At 52.4% G+C, this 20,839-nt stretch overlaps 1 protein-coding gene across 1 annotated transcript in view; it reads left to right on the plus strand.

Moving 5' to 3' along the window:
* The first annotated feature begins 3,212 nt into the window (after positions 1 to 3,212).
* The window catches only part of OSBPL11 (oxysterol binding protein like 11), a 42,498-nt gene continuing 24,871 nt past the window's right edge, over positions 3,213 to 20,839 (plus strand). Inside the window, exons 1-2 of the mRNA XM_040358318.1 lie at positions 3,213 to 3,479; positions 10,352 to 10,420. Coding sequence (XP_040214252.1) covers positions 3,358 to 3,479; positions 10,352 to 10,420 — 191 coding nt within the window. The 5' untranslated portion in view covers positions 3,213 to 3,357. The remainder of the gene's footprint in view (positions 3,480 to 10,351; positions 10,421 to 20,839) is intronic.

A 20,839-nucleotide genomic window follows, 5' to 3' on the forward strand; every position in this document is an offset into this window, starting at 1 on the left:
CAGGCTAGGGTAGTATAGGGACAGGCTAGGGTAGTATAGGGACAGGCTAGGGTAGTATAGGGGCAGGCTAGGGTAGTATATGGACAGGCTGGGGTAGTATAGGAACAGGCTAGGGTACTATAGGGGCAGGCTAGGGCAGTATAAGGGCAGGCTAGGGTAGTATAGGGACAGGCTAGGGTAGTATATGGACAGGCTAGGGTAGTATAGGGACAGGCTAGGGTAGTATAGGGACAGGTTAGGGCAGTATAGGGACAGACTAGGGCAGTATAGGGGCAGGCTAGGGTAGTATATGGACAGGCTAGGGTAGTATATGGACAGGCTGGGGTAGCATAGGGACAGGCTAGGGTAGTATAGGGACAGGCTAGGGTAGTATATGGACAGGCGAGGGTAGTATAGGGACAGGCTAGGGTAGTAGATGGACAGGCGAGGGTAGTATAGGTGGAGTGTCACGGGGGGCAGTTGTCATGACACAAAACTGCTGGTAAAAAATATATCTTGGTGGTCAATTTTCTTGGTAAATAGGAGAGGAGAGGGGGAGGGGGGTCGCGGTTCCATTTGCTGCCCCTCTGAGTGCTGCCCGGGTCCAATGCACCCACCTGGACCCATTGTAGGGCCGGCCCCGGGGTATGGGCATAATCGGTATTACAGGCTAGGAGGGTTTCATTTGTTCATAAATGACCTGGGGGATGGGATAAGCAGTGCAATCTCTGTATTCCAGGCCCCCATATTCTGGGGGACCCCATATTCCAGGTCCCTGATATTCAAGGACCCCAATATTCCAGAGAACTGATATAGCAGGTCCTCCGTATCCAGTCTTCCCAATATTTCTGTACCCCTAAATCTAGGTCCCCAAAATTCCAAATATTTCTGGTCCCTGATGTTTCAGATCCCTCATAATCTGGGACCCCAATATTCCAGGTCCCCCACATTTGATTTCCAGGCCTTCAATATTCTGGGTCCTTGATATTCTCCCCCCCCCCCCATACTCCAGTTCCCCAATATCCTGGAACCCCCATATTCCAGTTCCCCAATATCCTGGAACCCCCCATATTCCAGTTCCCCAATATCCTGGAACCCCCATATTCCAGTTCCCCAATATCCTGGAACCCCCATATTCCAGTTCCCCAATATCCTGGAACCCCCCATATTCCAGTTCCCCAATATCCTGGAACCCCCATATTCCAGTTCCCCAATATCCTGGAACCCCCCATATTCCAGTTCCCCAATATCCTGGAACCCCCCATATTCCAGTTCCCCAATATCCTGGAACCCCCATATTCCAGTTCCCCAATATCCTGGAACCCCCCATATTCCAGTTCCCCAATATCCGGGAACCCCCATATTCCAGTTCCCCAATATCCTGGAACCCCCATATTCCAGTTCCCCAATATCCTGGAACCCCCCCATACTCCAGTTCCTCAATATCCTGGAACCCCCCATATTCCAGTTCCCCAATATCCTGGAACCCCCATATTACAGTTCCCCAATATCCTGGAACCCCCATATTCCAGTTCCCCAATATCCTGGAACCCCCATATTCCAGTTCCCCAATATCCTGGAACCCCCATATTCCAGTTCCCCAATATCCTGGAACCCCCCATATTCCAGTTCCCCAATATCCTGGAACCCCCATATTCCAGTTCCCCAATATCCTGGAACCCCCCATATTCCAGTTCCCCAATATCCTGGAACCCCCATATTCCAGTTCCCCAATATCCTGGAACCCCCCATATTCCAGTTCCCCAATATCCTGGAACCCCCATATTCCAGTTCCCCAATATCCTGGAACCCCCCATATTCCAGTTCCCCAATATCCGGGAACCCCCATATTCCAGTTCCCCAATATCCTGGAACCCCCATATTCCAGTTCCCCAATATCCTGGAACCCCCCCATACTCCAGTTCCTCAATATCCTGGAACCCCCCATATTCCAGTTCCCCAATATCCTGGAACCCCCATATTCCAGTTCCCCAATATCCTGGAACCCCCATATTCCAGTTCCCCAATATCCTGGAACCCCCCCATACTCCAGTTCCTCAATATCCTGGAACCCCCCATATTCCAGTTCCCCAATATCCTGGAACCCCCATATTCCAGGACCACCATATTCCCATGTTTTCCCCTCCCCCGGGGAGCTCTGCACCAATCACTGAGAACTTGGTGGTGTTATTAGCTGCAATGGAGGGAATCCGCTCGTGATAGGCTCCGCCCACCGACTGGCAGAATCTGCCAGGAACCAACATGGCGTCCCCGCCGCTGCCGACTCGTGACCCGGAAGTGACGGAAGAGCTGAGGCCCAGCCCGGGGGAAGCCGAGGAGGAGACATGGAGAGAACGGGGGAGAGACACCGGGCCTGAGAGAGAGAGAAGAGGACCCCCCTCGTCTACAGACCTCCAGAGAGAGAGGGAGGGGCACCCCGAATATAGAGACCCTCCATCTATATACTCCCTGAGAGAGACCCCCATCTTTATACCTCCAGAGAGAGGAGAACCCCAACATATAGAGACCCCCTCATCTATATACCACCATCTATATACTCCCTGAGAGAGGAGGACCCCAAAATATAGAGACCCCCATCTATATACCACTAGAGAGAGAGGAGGACCCCAAAATATAGAGACCCCTCATCTATATACCACCAGAGACCCCCATCTATATACTCCCTGAGAGAGAGACCCCCATCTATATACTCCCTGAGAGAGGAGAACCCCAAAATATAGAGACCCCCCATCTATATACCACCAGAGACCCCCATCTATATACTCCCTGAGAGAGGAGGACCCCGAATATAGAGACCCCCCATCTATATACCTCCAGAGAGAGAGGAGGACCCCCAAAATAGAGACCCCCCATCTATTTACTCCCTGAGAGAGACCCCCCATCTATATACCTCCAGAAACAGGGGCACCCCCTTATCTACATACCCCCTCTATACAGACGCCCCACATCTACTTACCTCCCCAGTATAGGAGACCTGCCCCCCATATACTGCCTCCCCAATCCATTTACCCCCCCCCCCATACTGTAGAGGAAATCCCCCTACACCAATACATGTCCCTATAGTGGCCCTTCATCTGTACACCCCAGTATAGGCCCCCCCCCATGTATACACCTCTCCCCCATACCCCTCGGTGACCCCAGATTCTCTATACATGCAGCCCCCCTTTTTCTCCCTCTGTATAGTGCCCCCACACTGCCCCCCCCTGTACATAGTGTGACCTGCCCACAGACTGTCAGCTCTTGCACCCCCCCCCCACAGATTTTAGGAAGAGTCGCCACCATCGGGACAGCCGTCTGATGTCTCTACCAGAGGAGTGACCCCCCGGAGAGAGCCCCCCCCCCTCCGGTGACCCCACCATGCAGGGTGAAACCGCCACCGCCATGAAGGCCTCCGACAGCGACGGCAAGCTGGACGCAGCCCCCAGTCCGCATAACAACCGAGGGCCCCCCCGGGGAGTCAGCAAGGCCTGGCAGTACAGGTGAGGAGGGGTGGTGGGGGAGGGTCTATTACTGGTGGGTGGGGGGTAAGGATGAGCTTCGGCGTGTTCGCATAGAACACATGCGGAGCCCGCCAGGAAGTCGGGACCCGCGCTGCGCTAATCACAGCCAGGCAGACATTTCCCGATCTCTGCAGCCGAGCATCGGACAATGTCTGCCTGGCTGTGATTAGCGCAGCGCGGGTCCCGACTTCCTGGCGGGCTCCGCATGTGTTCTATGCGAATACGCCAGAGCTCATCCTTAGTGGGGGGTAATCTGCTGTGTGATGAGCTGGGCTCTGGATGCTGATTGGTTGTCCATACTCCTCTGTACCTGACACATGGTCGGTGTTTGTACTCCGCTACATCAGCGTCGGCGCCATTGTACACGCCACCCGTACTCAACCAAATGTCAGTTTGTAAATTTTTTTAAATAAAGCTGGATAAAAAAAAGTTGGATGATCTCAGACACTCCGAGGTGAAACGCGTCGGCAAGGCGAGTCCCCCAGCGTAATTGTCTGGAATAATAAAGCTGTTACAAGATGCCGACGTGTCATCACCGGGTCTCTGCGCTTCTCTATGTAATGCTGGTGGGAGGGGCCGGCAGGGGGCTGTACATGTCTTCCTGATAACTCCTCCCAGGAGCCCTCAGTCCTGATGTAAGCAGTGGGAGGAGTTATGCAAATATCAAAATGCCTTCATATGTGTCAGTCTGGTAGGCGTTCCTAGGCAGGCTGTATTTGCATAGGTAACGCCCACAACCTGAGCCTCCATGATTGACAGACCTTAATAAAAAGGGCGGGCCAGGATCCTCTACAGGAGGGGGGGAAATAATGATTGTCTCCCCTGAGATCATTCACAAGCTCCTCCCATGTAGTTGTGGGCGGATCCCTCACTTTTCTCATGACCATCCTCACCCCATGAGGCGAAATCTTCCATTGAACTCCAGACCGAGGACGATCGATCGTTATTTTGTATTTCTTCCAATCGCTCCTCGCAGTCGTCTCCTTCTCACCAAGCTTCTTGCTGAGGGTCTTGTAGCCCCTCCCAGCCTTGTGCCGATCTCCGATCTTCTCCCCGACGTCCTCTGACAGATCTTTGGTCTTCTCCTTATGATGGTGAGATGTGATTGGAGGAAAGCGATTCTGTGGACGGGCGTCTTTTATACACATAACGAGAACCTTCTTACATGGACAGGACTGATCTGTGGACCACATGAGCGCCCCCTGTAGCCAGTCTGTGGCGGGGGAGGGGATTATTGTTGGTCGGGGGATCAAATACTTATTTTCCTCCATTTATAACATTTGTATTAGGGTTGTCCCGATACCACTTTTTTAAAACCGAGTACCGATACTTTTTTTCAAGTACTCGCCGATACCGAATACTGATACTTTTTTTTTTAATGTCATGTGACCGTGGTGGTATTTTTTTATTTTTACACAATTTTTATTTTTTACTATTTTTTTTTTTAGGGATGGGGGGGGTAGTGTCAGTGTGTTTTTTTATTATTATTATTATTATTATTTATATTTAAATTTTTTAATTATTTATTGCAATTTTTTTTTTTTCATTCAGCCCTGTTGGGGGGGCTTTGGTGAGATATCGGGGGGCTTAACAGGCCTCTGACATCTCCCCTTTGAGACAGAGAAAGGGACTAAGGACACAGATTCCCCAGTCCCTTTCTCAGCTGCACTGAAAATTAATGGAGAGAAGACAGGGGCTCCTATCCATTCATAAACTGAAACATTGTAAACACAGGTTACGATGTTTTAGTTATATGAATGGACAGAGTCAGTGATCACTGACTCTGTTCATTCGGAAAAGGTAGGAGCCGGGTTCAGCGGCTCCTACCGCCGCTCTCCGTCCTGACAGAGGAGGAGGACATGGAGAGTGACACCACGGAGGGGGGAGAGCAGCGTCACAGAGGGGGGAGAGCAGCGGCACAGAGGGTGACAGCAGCGGGACAGTGGAGGACAACAGCGTCACGGAATGGTAGAGCAGCGTCACGGAATGGTAGAGCAGTGGCACAGAGGGGGAGAGCAGCGGGACAGTGGGGGACAACAGCGGCACGGAATGGGACAGCAGAGGCACTCAGGGGGAGAGCAGCGGCATGGATCGTGGCAGCGGGACAGTGGGGGACAACAGCGGCACGGAATGGGAGAGCTGCGGGACGGAGGGTGGCAGCAGCGGTACAGTGGGGGACAACAGCGGCACGGAGGGGGAGAGCAGCAGCACGGAGAGTGGCAGCAGCGGGAAAGTGGGGGACAGCAGCGGCACGGAATGGGAGAGCAGCGGCACGGAGGGGGAGAGCAGTGGGACAGTGGGGGACAACAGCGGCACTGAATGGGACAGCAGAGGCACTCAGTGGGAGAGCAGCGGGACGGAGGGTGGCAGCAGCGGGACAGTGGGGGACAACGGCGGGACAGTGGAGGACAGCAGCGGCACGGAATGGTAGAGCAGTGTCACGGAATGGTAGAGCAGTGGCACGGAGGGGGAGAGCAGCTGGACAGTGGGGGACAACAGCGGCACGGAATGGGACAGCAGAGGCACTCAGGGGGAGAGCAGCGGCATGGAGGGTGACAGTGGGGGACAACAGCGGCACGGAATGGGAGAGCTGCGGGACGGAGGGTGGCAGCAGCGGTACAGTGGGGGACAACAGCGGCACGGAGGGGGAGAGCAGCTGCACGGAGAGTGGCAGCGGCGGGAAAGTGGGGGACAGCAGCGGCAGGGAATAGGAGAGCAGCGGCACGGAGGGTGAGAGCAGCGGGACAGTGGGGGACAACAGCGGCACTGAATGGGACAGCAGAGGCACTCAGTGGGAGAGCAGCGGGACGGAGGGTGGCAGCAGCGGGACAGTGGGGGACAACGGCGGCACGGAATGGGACAGCAGAGGCACGGAGGGGGAGAGCAGCGGGACAGTGGGGGACAACAGCGGGACAGTGGAGGACAACAGCGGCACGGAATGGGACAGCAGAGGCACGGAGGGTGGCTGCAGCGGGACGGAGGGTGGCAGCAGCAGGACAGTGGGGGACAACAGCAGGACAGTGGGGGACAACAGCGGCACGGAATGGGACAGCAGAGGCACGGAGGGTGGCAGCAGAGGCACGGAGGGGGAGAGCAGAATCGAGGAGGATAGCAGCGGCATGGAGGGGGGAGCACAGAGCCAAGGAGGATAGCAGCGGCATGGAGCGGGGAGCACAGAGCCAAGGAGGATAGCAGCGGCATGGAGGGGGGAGCACAGAGCCAAGGAGGATAGCAGCGGCATGGAGGGGGGAGCACAGAGCCAAGGAGGATAGCAGCGGCATGGAGGGGGGAGCGCAGAGCCAAGGAGGATAGCAGCGGTACAGAAGGGGGGACACAGAGCATGTTGGGGGAGAGCAGAACCCAGGAGGATAGCAGCGGCACGGAGGGGGGACATGGAGCATGGAGGGGGAGCGGAGAGCCAAGGAGGATAGCAGCGGTACAGAAAGGGGGACACAGAGCGTGGTGTGGGAGAGCAGAACCCAGGAGGATAGCAGTGGCATGGAGGGGGGACACGGAGCGTGGAGGGGGAGAGCAGAACGGATGGGGGGAGAACTGGAGGAGGATACAGGGAAAGTCCGGTATCGGGTGAAGTATCGGAGCATTTTTTGTACTCTGGGGAAATGCTTAGTATCGGGACAACCCTAATTTGTATCATGTGATCTCTCTGGAGTTTTGGTTGATCTTCTGTCTCTATCATATAAAATACACCTATGAGAAGAATTATAGACCCTTCATTTCTATGTAAGGGGGGCAAATTACACCGTCCCCCACTGTCGCCTATTGGCTCCCTTCCTGTCCCCGCCCCCACACATCAGACATAAGCGTGGTCTCGGTCGGCGTGGCCTATGTGTGTATACAGAGAGTGTCGGTGTGACCGGTCCTCTTCGCTCTGCATGTGACTCAGGGCTGGCGGGAGGAATGACACCATAGAGGTCACACTGTGCGGAGCGTCCGCGTCACATGATGAGGAGTCCATAGATACGCTGTATACACATTGTGTCCTCCTCCCGACAACCAATCAGACGCTCTCTGACCGCCTCCAGAGCACTTTCAGTTTCTTCTTCTGGATCTCCCCTATACCCGGCTATACGGAGTGCTCTGGGGGGGATCTCCCCTATACCCGGCTCTGTGTGTGGAGTGCTCTGGGGGGATCTCCCCTATACCCGGCTCTGTGTGTGGAGTGCTCTGGGGGGGGGGGATCTCCCTATACCCGGCTCTGTGTGTGGAGTGCTCTGGGGGGGATCTCCCCTATACCCGGCTCTGTGTGTGGAGTGCTCTGGGGGGGGATCTCCCCTATACCCGGCTCTGTGTGTGGAGTGCTCTGGGGGGGGGATCTCCCTATACCCGGCTCTGTGTGTGGAGTGCTCTGGGGGGGGGATCTCCCCTATACCCGGCTCTGTGTGTGGAGTGCTCTGGGGGGGGATCTCTCCTATACCCGGCTCTGTGTGTGGAGTGCTCTGGGGGGGGATCTCCCCTATACCCGGCTCTGTGTGTGGAGTGCTCTGGGGGGGGATCTCCCTATACCCGGCTCTGTGTGTGGAGTGCTCTGGGGGGGGGATCTCCCCTATACCCGGCTCTGTGTGTGGAGTGCTCTGGGGGGGGGATCTCCCCTATACCCGGCTCTGTGTGTGGAGTGCTCTGGGGGGGGGGATCTCCCCTATACCCGGCTCTGTGTGTGGAGTGCTCTGGGGGGGGGGGGTCTCCCCTATACCCGGCTCTGTGTGTGGAGTGCTCTGGGGGGGGGGGGAGAACTCCCCTATACCTGGCTATACGGAGTGCTCTGGGGGGGGGGGTCTCCCCTATACCCGGCTATACAGAGTGCTCTGGGGGGGGGGAGGATCTCCCCTATACCCGGCTATACGGAGTGCTCTGGGGGGGGAGTGTATACAGAGACCCCCCATACTGTCCATAGGGGGGGCTCTTGTTACATTGTATCTCTGTTTTCATCCTCTCATAGTGACTGGCTCTCCTGTGGATTGTGTCCTGGATTCTGATTGGTTGGAGTGGAGTCGTCGCTCCGCAGACTCCGTTAATATTTAACACGTTATCTGACCGGTCCGGCCGCGTCCAGACTGCGAGGTGCGCCATTAATCATTCATCCCACCGGCCAGACCGGAGGGAAAATATTAAACCGCCGGCAGAGAGGAATGCTGATTGGTTGAGGGGAATTTTTACATCCATCAGCTGATGATCGGTCACATGACCCTTCCCAGGCGTCACGCGGCTTTATCTTCCAGCGGCAGTTATCGCCCTCAGCAGAACGTTTCCTGAGGAACTCGCCTGTTCTTGTTTCCCTGACAACCAGATTTCCTTCCATATCGCTGATCTCAGCACGTGATTGGTTGGTGAGCGAAACAAGAACAGTTCTGTTTTTTTTTCTTCTTATTTTTGATTTGAAATAAATTGGGGCGGAGCACAGAATGATGGAGGGGGTGGAGTCAGTTGATGAAATAAGAAGTGATGAATACAATGTAACGTTACACAGAGGATCCAGACATTGTTACATATATAGACTTTGGATGGAAGTTAAAGGCGCAGTCCACCGTCCGTCCCCGCTGAGCCGATCGAATTTCGATCCTTGTGTGGCCGGCTTAGGCCAGGGCTGGACAATTGCCGATCACCGGATTCCGATTGGAAAAAAACTCTCCGGTGACGGGGTCAGCGGTGTCACTGGGTTCCATTGTGACCAGCCTATGCTTCCTATTCATTCCTACTGTGTGCAGTGTTTCTGGGTGCCACCAGGTGTCGCTGTGACCTGCTTCCTGTTTATCATTGGCAGTTAAAGCCCCCCCCCATCATCATCTCACCCCCTGTGACCCCCACATCATTACGCCCCATGTGCGGAGCCCCCCCACATCATCGCACCCTCTCTGCCTACCCCCCCACATCATTGCACCCCCTCTGCCCCCCACATCATTACGTCACATGTCCAGGCCCCCCCCATATCATCACGCCCTCTGTGCCTGCCCCCCTTTATGACGCCCACATCACCTCACCCTCTGTGCTCCCCCCTACATTATCATCGCACCCCCTGTGCCCCCCACATCATTACGCCCCATGTGCAGGCCCTCCCCCCTCCCACATCATCATCATTACACCCTCTGTGCCTGCCCCCCATATCATGATGCCCCCTTCCTCCCCCTCATCATCATTACACACCCCTGTGTGTCGGGGGCCCCCCCACATCTCACCCCCTGTGCCTGCCCCCCCACATCAACATCATTACACCCTCTGTGCTGCCCCCCCATATCATGAAGCCCCCCCACATCATTAACCACCCCTGTGTGTGCCCCCCCCCACATCATCAATGCACCCTGTGTGCCTGCCCCCCTCCCCCATATCATGACCCCCCCCCCCCCCCACATCATCATCACACACTTGTGTCCCCATATCATGATGTCCCCCCACATCATCATTGCCCCCCCCCCTCCAATATCATCATGCCCCTTGTTGTGTCTGCGGCGCGTCGTGCGATCGTTGTGTCTGCGGCGCGTCGTGCCCCTCGTTGTGTCTGCGGCGCGTCGTGCCCCTCGTTGTGTCTGCGGCGCGTCGTGCCCCTCGTTGTGTCTGCGGCGCGTCGTGCCCCTCGTTGTGTCTGCGGCGTAGGGGGGGGGGGGGAATATAAAAAAATTTAAATAAATAAAAATGTGACTCCTCCCATAGAGATGGGATATAAGAAGGGTGGGGGCAGGGATGGGATATAAGAAGGGTGGGGGCAGGGATGGGATATAAGAAGGGTGGGGGATGAGATATAAGAAGGGTGGGGGATGGGATATAAGAAGGCTGGGGGATGGGATATAAGAAGGGTGGGGGATGGGATCGTGATGTGACGTCTCTCCTCTTTCTTGCAGTGATCACATGGAGAACATCTGCGGATATCTCATGAAATACACCAATCTGGTGACGGGTTGGCAGTTCCGGTAAGTTCCAGCAGGGGGTGCTCTTCTCATAGAGTTCCAGTCATTTCTTGCCAAGGATCGGGGGGAGGGGGATTAGAAAGGGATGTGAGGTTGTGGGTGGAACTACAGGTCCTAGCGAGGTGGGCGGTGCTCTGTAGGAGGTGAGGCGGTGCTCTGTAGGAGGTGGGGCGGTGCTCTGTAGGAGGTGTGGCGGTGCTCTGTAGGAGGTGGGGCGGTGCTCTGTAGGAGGTGGGGCGGTGCTCTGTAGGAGGTGGGGCGGTGCTCTGTAGGAGGTGGGGCGGTGCTCTGTATGAGGTGGGCGGTGCTCTGTATGAGGTGGGCGGTGCTCTGTATGAGGTGGGGCGGTGCTCTGTATGAGGTGGGGCGGTGCTCTGTATGAGGTGGGCGGTGCTCTGTATGAGGTGGGGGCGGTGCTCTGTATGAGGTGGGGGCGGTGCTCTGTATGAGGTGGGGGCGGTGCTCTGTATGAGGTGGGGGCGGTGCTCTGTATGAGGTGGGGGCGGTGCTCTGTAGGAGGTGGGGGCGGTGCTCTGTAGGAGGTGGGGGCGGTGCTCTGTAGGAGGTGGGCGGTGCTCTGTATGATCCGATCTCTTGTAGGATATACGATGCCAGCGTTGCCCACATGACTGGCTGACGGTTCCCAGAAATCTGTTTTTCATGTTCAGAAAAGACGTTCCGCCTCCCTGAAAAGTCACCTGTGACAGGTGTGCAGATCTCAGTTTGGATCAGCAGGTGGGCGGAGTTTTGCAGCACACAGAGGATTCTGGGTATTACCTGTCCTGAGTTCAGGAATGTCGGATATTCCGAATATTTTCCCCCAGAAAGGCTCCGCCTCCTTGTGGAAGTTTTCGGTATCCGAGCCGAGCGCTGCGATCGGATCTAATGTCATAATATAAGGAGACCGGTGCTGTGTGATGTCATACACCGAACCCCATACCATGTGGTGTCATATGATGATGTCATACACCGAACCCCATACCATGTGGTGTCATATGATGATGTCATACACCGAGCCCCATGTCATGTGGTGTCATATGATGTCATACACCGAGCCCCATGCCATGTGGTGTCATATGATGATGTCATACACCGAGCCCCATGTCATGTGGTGTCATATGATGTCATACACCGAGCCCCATGCCATGTGGTGTCATATGATGTCATACACCGAGCCCCATGCCATGTGGTGTCATATGATGATGTCATACACCGAGCCCCATGCCATGTGGTGTCATATGATGATGTCATACACCGAGCCCCATGTCATGTGGTGTCATATGATGATGTTATACACTGAGCCCCATGCCATGTGGTGTCATATGATGTCATACACCGAGCCCCATGCCATGTGGTGTCGTATGATGATGTCATACACCGAGCCCCATGTCATGTGGTGTCATATGATGTCATACACCGAGCCCCATGTCATGTGGTGTCATATGATGATGTCATACACCGAGCCCCATGTCATGTGGTGTCATATGATGTCATACACCGAGCCCCATGTCATGTGGTGTCATATGATGTCATACACCAAGCCCCATGTCATGTGGTGTCATATGATGTCATACACCGAGCCCCATGTCATGTGGTGTCATATGATGATGTCATACACCAAGCCCCATGTCATGTGGTGTCGTATGATGATGTCATATACCGAGCCCCATGTCATGTGGTGTCATATGATGATGTCATACACTGAGCCCCATGCCATGTGGTGTCATATGATGTCATACACCAAGCCCCATGTCATGTGGTGTCATATGATGTCATACACCGAGCCCCATGTCATGTGGTGTCATATGATGATGTCATACACCAAGCCCCATGTCATGTGGTGTCGTATGATGATGTCATATACCGAGCCCCATGTCATGTGGTGTCATATGATGATGTCATACACTGAGCCCCATGCCATGTGGTGTCATATGATGATGTCATACACCGAGCCCCATGTCATGTGGTGTCATATGATGTCATACACCAAGCCCCATGTCATGTGGTGTCATATGATGTCATACACCAAGCCCCATGCCATGTGGTGTCATATAATGTCATACACCGAGCCCCATGCCTTGTGGTGTCATATGATGATGTCATACACTGAGCCCCATGCCATGTGGTGTCATATGATGATGTCATACACCGAGCCCCATGTCATGTGGTGTCGTATGATGTCATACACCGAGCCCCATGTCATGTGGTGTCATATGATGTCATACACCGAGCCCCATACCATGTGGTGTCATATGATGTCATACACCGAGCCCCATGTCATGTGGTGTCATATGATGATGTCATACACCGAGCCCCATGTCATGTGGTGTCATATGATGATGTCATACACCGAGCCCCATGTCATGTGGTGTCATATGATGATGTCATACACCGAGCCCCATGTCATGTGGTGTCATATGATGATGTCATACACCGAGCCCCATGTCATGTGGTGTCATCTGATGTCATACACCGAGCCCCATGTCATGTGGTGTCATATGATGATGTCATGCACCGAGCCCCATGTCATGTGGTGTCATATGATGATGTCATACACCGAGCCCCATGTCATGTGGTGTCATATGATGTCATACACCGAGCCCCATGTCATGTGGTGTCATATGATGTCATACACCGAGCCCCATGTCATGTGGTGTCATATGATGATGTCATGCACCGAGCCCCATGCCATGTGGTGTCATATGATGATGTCATGCACCGAGCCCCATGTCATGTGGTGTCATATGATGATGTCATACACCGAGCCCCATGTCATGTGGTGTCATATGATGTCATACACCGAGCCCCATGTCATGTGGTGTCATATGATGTCATACACCGAGCCCCATGTCATGTGGTGTCATATGATGTCATACACCGAGCCCCATGTCATGTGGTGTCATATGATGTCATACACCGAGCCCCATGTCATGTGGTGTCATATGATGTCATACACCGAGCCCCATGTCATGTGGTGTCATATGATGTCATACACCGAGCCCCATGTCATGTGGTGTCATATGATGATGTCATACACCGAGCCCCATGCCATGTGGTGTCATATGATGATGTCATGCACCGAGCCCCATGTCATGTGGTGTCATATGATGATGTCATACACCGAGCCCCATGTCATGTGGTGTCATATGATGTCATACACCGAGCCCCATGTCATGTGGTGTCATATGATGTCATACACCGAGCCCCATGTCATGTGGTGTCATATGATGTCATACACCGAGCCCCATGTCATGTGGTGTCATATGATGTCATACACCGAGCCCCATGTCATGTGGTGTCATATGATGTCATACACCGAGCCCCATGTCATGTGGTGTCATATGATGTCATACACCGAGCCCCATGTCATGTGGTGTCATATGATGATGTCATACACCGAGCCCCATGTCATGTGGTGTCATATGATGATGTCATACACCGAGCCCCATGCCATGTGGTGTCATATGATGATGTCATACACCGAGCCCCATGCCATGTGGTGTCATATGATGATGTCATACACTGAGCCCCATGCCATGTGGTGTCATATGATGATGTCATACACCGAGCCCCATGTCATGTGGTGTCATATGATGTCATACACCGAGCCCCATGTCATGTGGTGTCATATGATGATGTCATACACTGAGCCCCATGTCATGTGGTGTCATATGATGATGTCATACACCAAGCCCCATGTCATGTGGTGTCATATGATGATGTCATACACTGAGCCCCATGTCTTGTGGTGTCATATGATGATGTCATACACCAAGCCCCATGTCATGTGGTGTCATATGATGTCATACACCAAGCCCCATGCCATGTGGTGTCATATGATGTCATACACCGAGCCCCATGCCTTGTGGTGTCATATGATGATGTCATACACTGAGCCCCATGCCATGTGGTGTCATATGATGATGTCATACACCGAGCCCCATGCCATGTGGTGTCATATGATGATGTCATACACCAAGCCCCATGTCATGTGGTGTCGTATGATGATGTCATACACCGAGCCCCATGTCATGTGGTGTCGTATGATGTCATACACCGAGCCCCATGTCATGTGGTGTCATATGATGATGTCATACACCGAGCCCCATGTCATGTGGTGTCATATGATGATGTCATGCACCGAGCCCCATGTCATGTGGTGTCATATGATGATGTCATACACCGAGCCCCATGTCATGTGGTGTCATATGATGATGTCATACACCGAGCCCCATGTCATGTGGTGTCATATGATGATGTCATACACCGAGCCCCATACCGTGTGGTGTCATATGATGATGTCATACACCGAGCCCCATGTCATGTGGTGTCATATGATGTCATACACCGAGCCCCATGTCATGTGGTGTCATATGATGTCATACACCGAGCCCCATGTCATGTGGTGTCATATGATGTCATACACCGAGCCCCATGTCATGTGGTGTCATATGATGATGTCATACACCGAGCCCCATGTCATGTGGTGTCATATGATGATGTCATACACCGAGCCCCATGTCATGTGGTGTCATATGATGTCATACACCGAGCCCCATGTCATGTGGTGTCATATGATGTCATACACCGAGCCCCATGTCATGTGGTGTCATATGATGTCATACACCGAGCCCCATGTCATGTGGTGTCATATGATGTCATACACCGAGCCCCATGTCATGTGGTGTCATATGATGTCATACACCGAGCCCCATGTCATGTGGTGTCATATGATGTCATACACCGAGCCCCATGTCATGTGGTGTCATATGATGATGTCATACACCGAGCCCCATGTCATGTGGTGTCATATGATGATGTCATACACCGAGCCCCATGCCATGTGGTGTCATATGATGATGTCATACACCGAGCCCCATGCCATGTGGTGTCATATGATGATGTCATACACTGAGCCCCATGCCATGTGGTGTCATATGATGATGTCATACACCGAGCCCCATGTCATGTGGTGTCATATGATGTCATACACCGAGCCCCATGTCATGTGGTGTCATATGATGATGTCATACACTGAGCCCCATGTCATGTGGTGTCATATGATGATGTCATACACCAAGCCCCATGTCATGTGGTGTCATATGATGATGTCATACACTGAGCCCCATGTCTTGTGGTGTCATATGATGATGTCATACACCAAGCCCCATGTCATGTGGTGTCGTATGATGTCATACACCGAGCCCCATGTCATGTGGTGTCGTATGATGTCATACACCGAGCCCCATGTCATGTGGTGTCATATGATGATGTCATACACCGAGCCCCATGTCATGTGGTGTCATATGATGATGTCATGCACCGAGCCCCATGTCATGTGGTGTCATATGATGATGTCATACACCGAGCCCCATGTCATGTGGTGTCATATGATGTCATACACCGAGCCCCATGTCATGTGGTGTCATATGATGTCATACACCGAGCCCCATGTCATGTGGTGTCATATGATGTCATACACCGAGCCCCATGTCATGTGGTGTCATATGATGATGTCATACACCGAGCCCCATGTCATGTGGTGTCATATGATGATGTCATACACCGAGCCCCATGTCTTGTGGTGTCATATGATGATGTCATACACCGAGCCCCATGTCTTGTGGTGTCATATGATGATGTCATACACCGAGCCCCATGCCATGTGGTGTCATATGATGATGTCATACACCGAGCCCCATGTCATGTGGTGTCATATGATGATGTCATACACCGAGCCCCATGTCATGTGGTGTCATATGATGATGTCATACACCGAGCCCCATGTCATGTGGTGTCATATGATGATGTCATACACCGAGCCCCATGTCATGTGGTGTCATATGATGATGTCATACACCGAGCCCCATGCCATGTGGTGTCATATGATGATGTCATACACCGAGCCCCATGCCATGTGGTGTCATATGATGTCATACACCGAGCCCCATGTCATGTGGTGTCATATGATGATGTCATGCACCGAGCCCCATGCCATGTGGTGTCATATGATGATGTCATGCACCGAGCCCCATGTCATGTGGTGTCATATGATGATGTCATACACCGAGCCCCATGTCATGTGGTGTCATATGATGTCATACACCGAGCCCCATGTCATGTGGTGTCATATGATGTCATACACCAAGCCCCATGTCATGTGGTGTCATATGATGTCATACACCGAGCCCCATGTCATGTGGTGTCATATGATGTCATACACCGAGCCCCATGTCATGTGGTGTCATATGATGTCATACACCGAGCCCCATGTCATGTGGTGTCATATGATGTCATACACCGAGCCCCATGTCATGTGGTGTCATATGATGATGTCATACACCGAGCCCCATGCCATGTGGTGTCATATGATGATGTCATGCACCGAGCCCCATGTCATGTGGTGTCATATGATGATGTCATACACCGAGCCCCATGTCATGTGGTGTCATATGATGTCATACACCGAGCCCCATGTCATGTGGTGTCATATGATGTCATACACCGAGCCCCATGTCATGTGGTGTCATATGATGTCATACACCGAGCCCCATGTCATGTGGTGTCATATGATGTCATACACCGAGCCCCATGTCATGTGGTGTCATATGATGTCATACACCGAGCCCCATGTCATGTGGTGTCATATGATGTCATACACCGAGCCCCATGTCATGTGGTGTCATATGATGATGTCATACACCGAGCCCCATGTCATGTGGTGTCATATGATGATGTCATACACCGAGCCCCATGCCATGTGGTGTCATATGATGATGTCATACACCGAGCCCCATGCCATGTGGTGTCATATGATGATGTCATACACTGAGCCCCATGCCATGTGGTGTCATATGATGATGTCATACACCGAGCCCCATGTCATGTGGTGTCATATGATGTCATACACCGAGCCCCATGTCATGTGGTGTCATATGATGATGTCATACACTGAGCCCCATGTCATGTGGTGTCATATGATGATGTCATACACCAAGCCCCATGTCATGTGGTGTCATATGATGATGTCATACACTGAGCCCCATGTCATGTGGTGTCATATGATGATGTCATACACCAAGCCCCATGTCATGTGGTGTCATATGATGTCATACACCAAGCCCCATGTCATGTGGTGTCATATGATGTCATACACCGAGCCCCATGCCTTGTGGTGTCATATGATGATGTCATACACTGAGCCCCATGCCATGTGGTGTCATATGATGATGTCATACACCGAGCCCCATGCCATGTGGTGTCATATGATGATGTCATACACCAAGCCCCATGTCATGTGGTGTCGTATGATGATGTCATACACCGAGCCCCATGTCATGTGGTGTCGTATGATGTCATACACCGAGCCCCATGTCATGTGGTGTCATATGATGATGTCATACACCGAGCCCCATGTCATGTGGTGTCATATGATGATGTCATACACCGAGCCCCATGTCATGTGGTGTCATATGATGTCATACACCGAGCCCCATGTCATGTGGTGTCATATGATGATGTCATACACCGAGCCCCATGTCTTGTGGTGTCATATGATGATGTCATACACCGAGCCCCATGTCTTGTGGTGTCATATGATGATGTCATACACCGAGCCCCATGCCATGTGGTGTCATATGATGATGTCATACACCGAGCCCCATGTCATGTGGTGTCATATGATGATGTCATACACCGAGCCCCATGTCATGTGGTGTCATATGATGATGTCATACACCGAGCCCCATGTCATGTGGTGTCATATGATGATGTCATACACCGAGCCCCATGTCATGTGGTGTCATATGATGATGTCATACACCGAGCCCCATGCCATGTGGTGTCATATGATGATGTCATACACCGAGCCCCATGCCATGTGGTGTCATATGATGTCATACACCGAGCCCCATGTCATGTGGTGTCATATGATGATGTCATGCACCGAGCCCCATGCCATGTGGTGTCATATGATGATGTCATGCACCGAGCCCCATGTCATGTGGTGTCATATGATGATGTCATACACCGAGCCCCATGTCATGTGGTGTCATATGATGTCATACACCGAGCCCCATGTCATGTGGTGTCATATGATGTCATACACCGAGCCCCATGTCATGTGGTGTCATATGATGTCATACACCGAGCCCCATGTCATGTGGTGTCATATGATGTCATACACCGAGCCCCATGCCATGTGGTGTCATATGATGTCATACACCGAGCCCCATGTCATGTGGTGTCATATGATGTCATACACCGAGCCCCATGTCATGTGGTGTCATATGATGATGTCATACACCGAGCCCCATGCCATGTGGTGTCATATGATGATGTCATGCACCGAGCCCCATGTCATGTGGTGTCATATGATGATGTCATACACCGAGCCCCATGTCATGTGGTGTCATATGATGTCATACACCGAGCCCCATGTCATGTGGTGTCATATGATGTCATACACCGAGCCCCATGTCATGTGGTGTCATATGATGTCATACACCGAGCCCCATGTCATGTGGTGTCATATGATGATGTCATACACTGAGCCCCATGCCTTGTGGTGTCATATGATGTCATACACCGAGCCCCATGTCATGTGGTGTCATATAATGTCATACACCGAGCCCCATGCCATGTGGTGTCATATGATGATGTCATACACCGAGCCCCATGTCATGTGGTGTCATATGATGATGTCATACACCGAGCCCCATGCCATGTGGTGTCATATGATGATGTCATACACCGAGCCCCATGCCATGTGGTGTCATATGATGATGTCATACACTGAGCCCCATGCCATGTGGTGTCATATGATGATGTCATACACCGAGCCCCATGTCATGTGGTGTCATATGATGTCATACACCGAGCCCCATGTCATGTGGTGTCATATGATGATGTCATACACTGAGCCCCATGTCATGTGGTGTCATATGATGATGTCATACACCAAGCCCCATGTCATGTGGTGTCATATGATGATGTCATACACTGAGCCCCATGTCTTGTGGTGTCATATGATGATGTCATACACCAAGCCCCATGTCATGTGGTGTCATATGATGTCATACACCAAGCCCCATGCCATGTGGTGTCATATGATGTCATACACCGAGCCCCATGCCTTGTGGTGTCATATGATGATGTCATACACTGAGCCCCATGCCATGTGGTGTCATATGATGATGTCATACACCGAGCCCCATGCCATGTGGTGTCATATGATGATGTCATACACCAAGCCCCATGTCATGTGGTGTCGTATGATGATGTCATACACCGAGCCCCATGTCATGTGGTGTCGTATGATGTCATACACCGAGCCCCATGTCATGTGGTGTCATATGATGATGTCATACACCGAGCCCCATGTCATGTGGTGTCATATGATGATTGAAAAACTCGAGGCCCCATGCCTGTGGTGTCATATGATGATGTCATACCACCGAGCCCCATGTCATGTGGTGTCAGTATGATTGATTGTCATACACCGAGCCCATGCATGTGGTGTCTTGATGATGTCATCACCGAGCCCCATGTCATGTGGTGTCATATGATGATGTCATACACCGAGCCCCATGTCATGTGGTGTCATATGATGATGTCATACACCGAGCCCCATGTCATGTGGTGTCATATGATGATGTCATACACCGAGCCCCATGTCATGTGGTGTCATATGATGTCATACACCGAGCCCCCATGTCATGTGGTGTCATATGATGATGTCATACACCGAGCCCCATGTCATGTGGTGTCATATGATATGTCATACACCGAGCCCATGTCATGTGGTGTCATATGATGATGTCATACACCGAGCCCCATGTCATGTGGTGTCATATGATGATGTCATACACCGAGCCCCATGTCTTGTGGTGTCATATGATGATGTCATACACCGAGCCCCATGTCTTGTGGTGTCATATGATGATGTCATACACCGAGCCCCATGCCATGTGGTGTCATATGATGATGTCATACACCGAGCCCCATGTCATGTGGTGTCATATGATGATGTCATACACCGAGCCCCATGTCATGTGGTGTCATATGATGATGTCATACACCGAGCCCCATGTCTTGTGGTGTCATATGATGATGTCATACACCGAGCCCCATGCCATGTGGTGTCATATGATGATGTCATACACTGAGCCCCATGCCATGTGGTGTCATATGATGATGTCATACACCGAGCCCCATGTCATGTGGTGTCGTATGATGATGTCATACACCGAGCCCCATGTCATGTGGTGTCGTATGATGATGTCATACACCGAGCCCCATGTCATGTGGTGTCATATGATGTCATACACCGAGCCCCATGTCATGTGGTGTCATATGATGATGTCATACACCGAGCCCCATGTCATGTGGTGTCATATGATGATGTCATACACCGAGCCCCAT

Source organism: Rana temporaria, chromosome 6 (assembly GCF_905171775.1).
Source record: "Rana temporaria chromosome 6, aRanTem1.1, whole genome shotgun sequence".
Taxonomy (NCBI): Eukaryota; Metazoa; Chordata; class Amphibia; order Anura; family Ranidae; genus Rana; species Rana temporaria.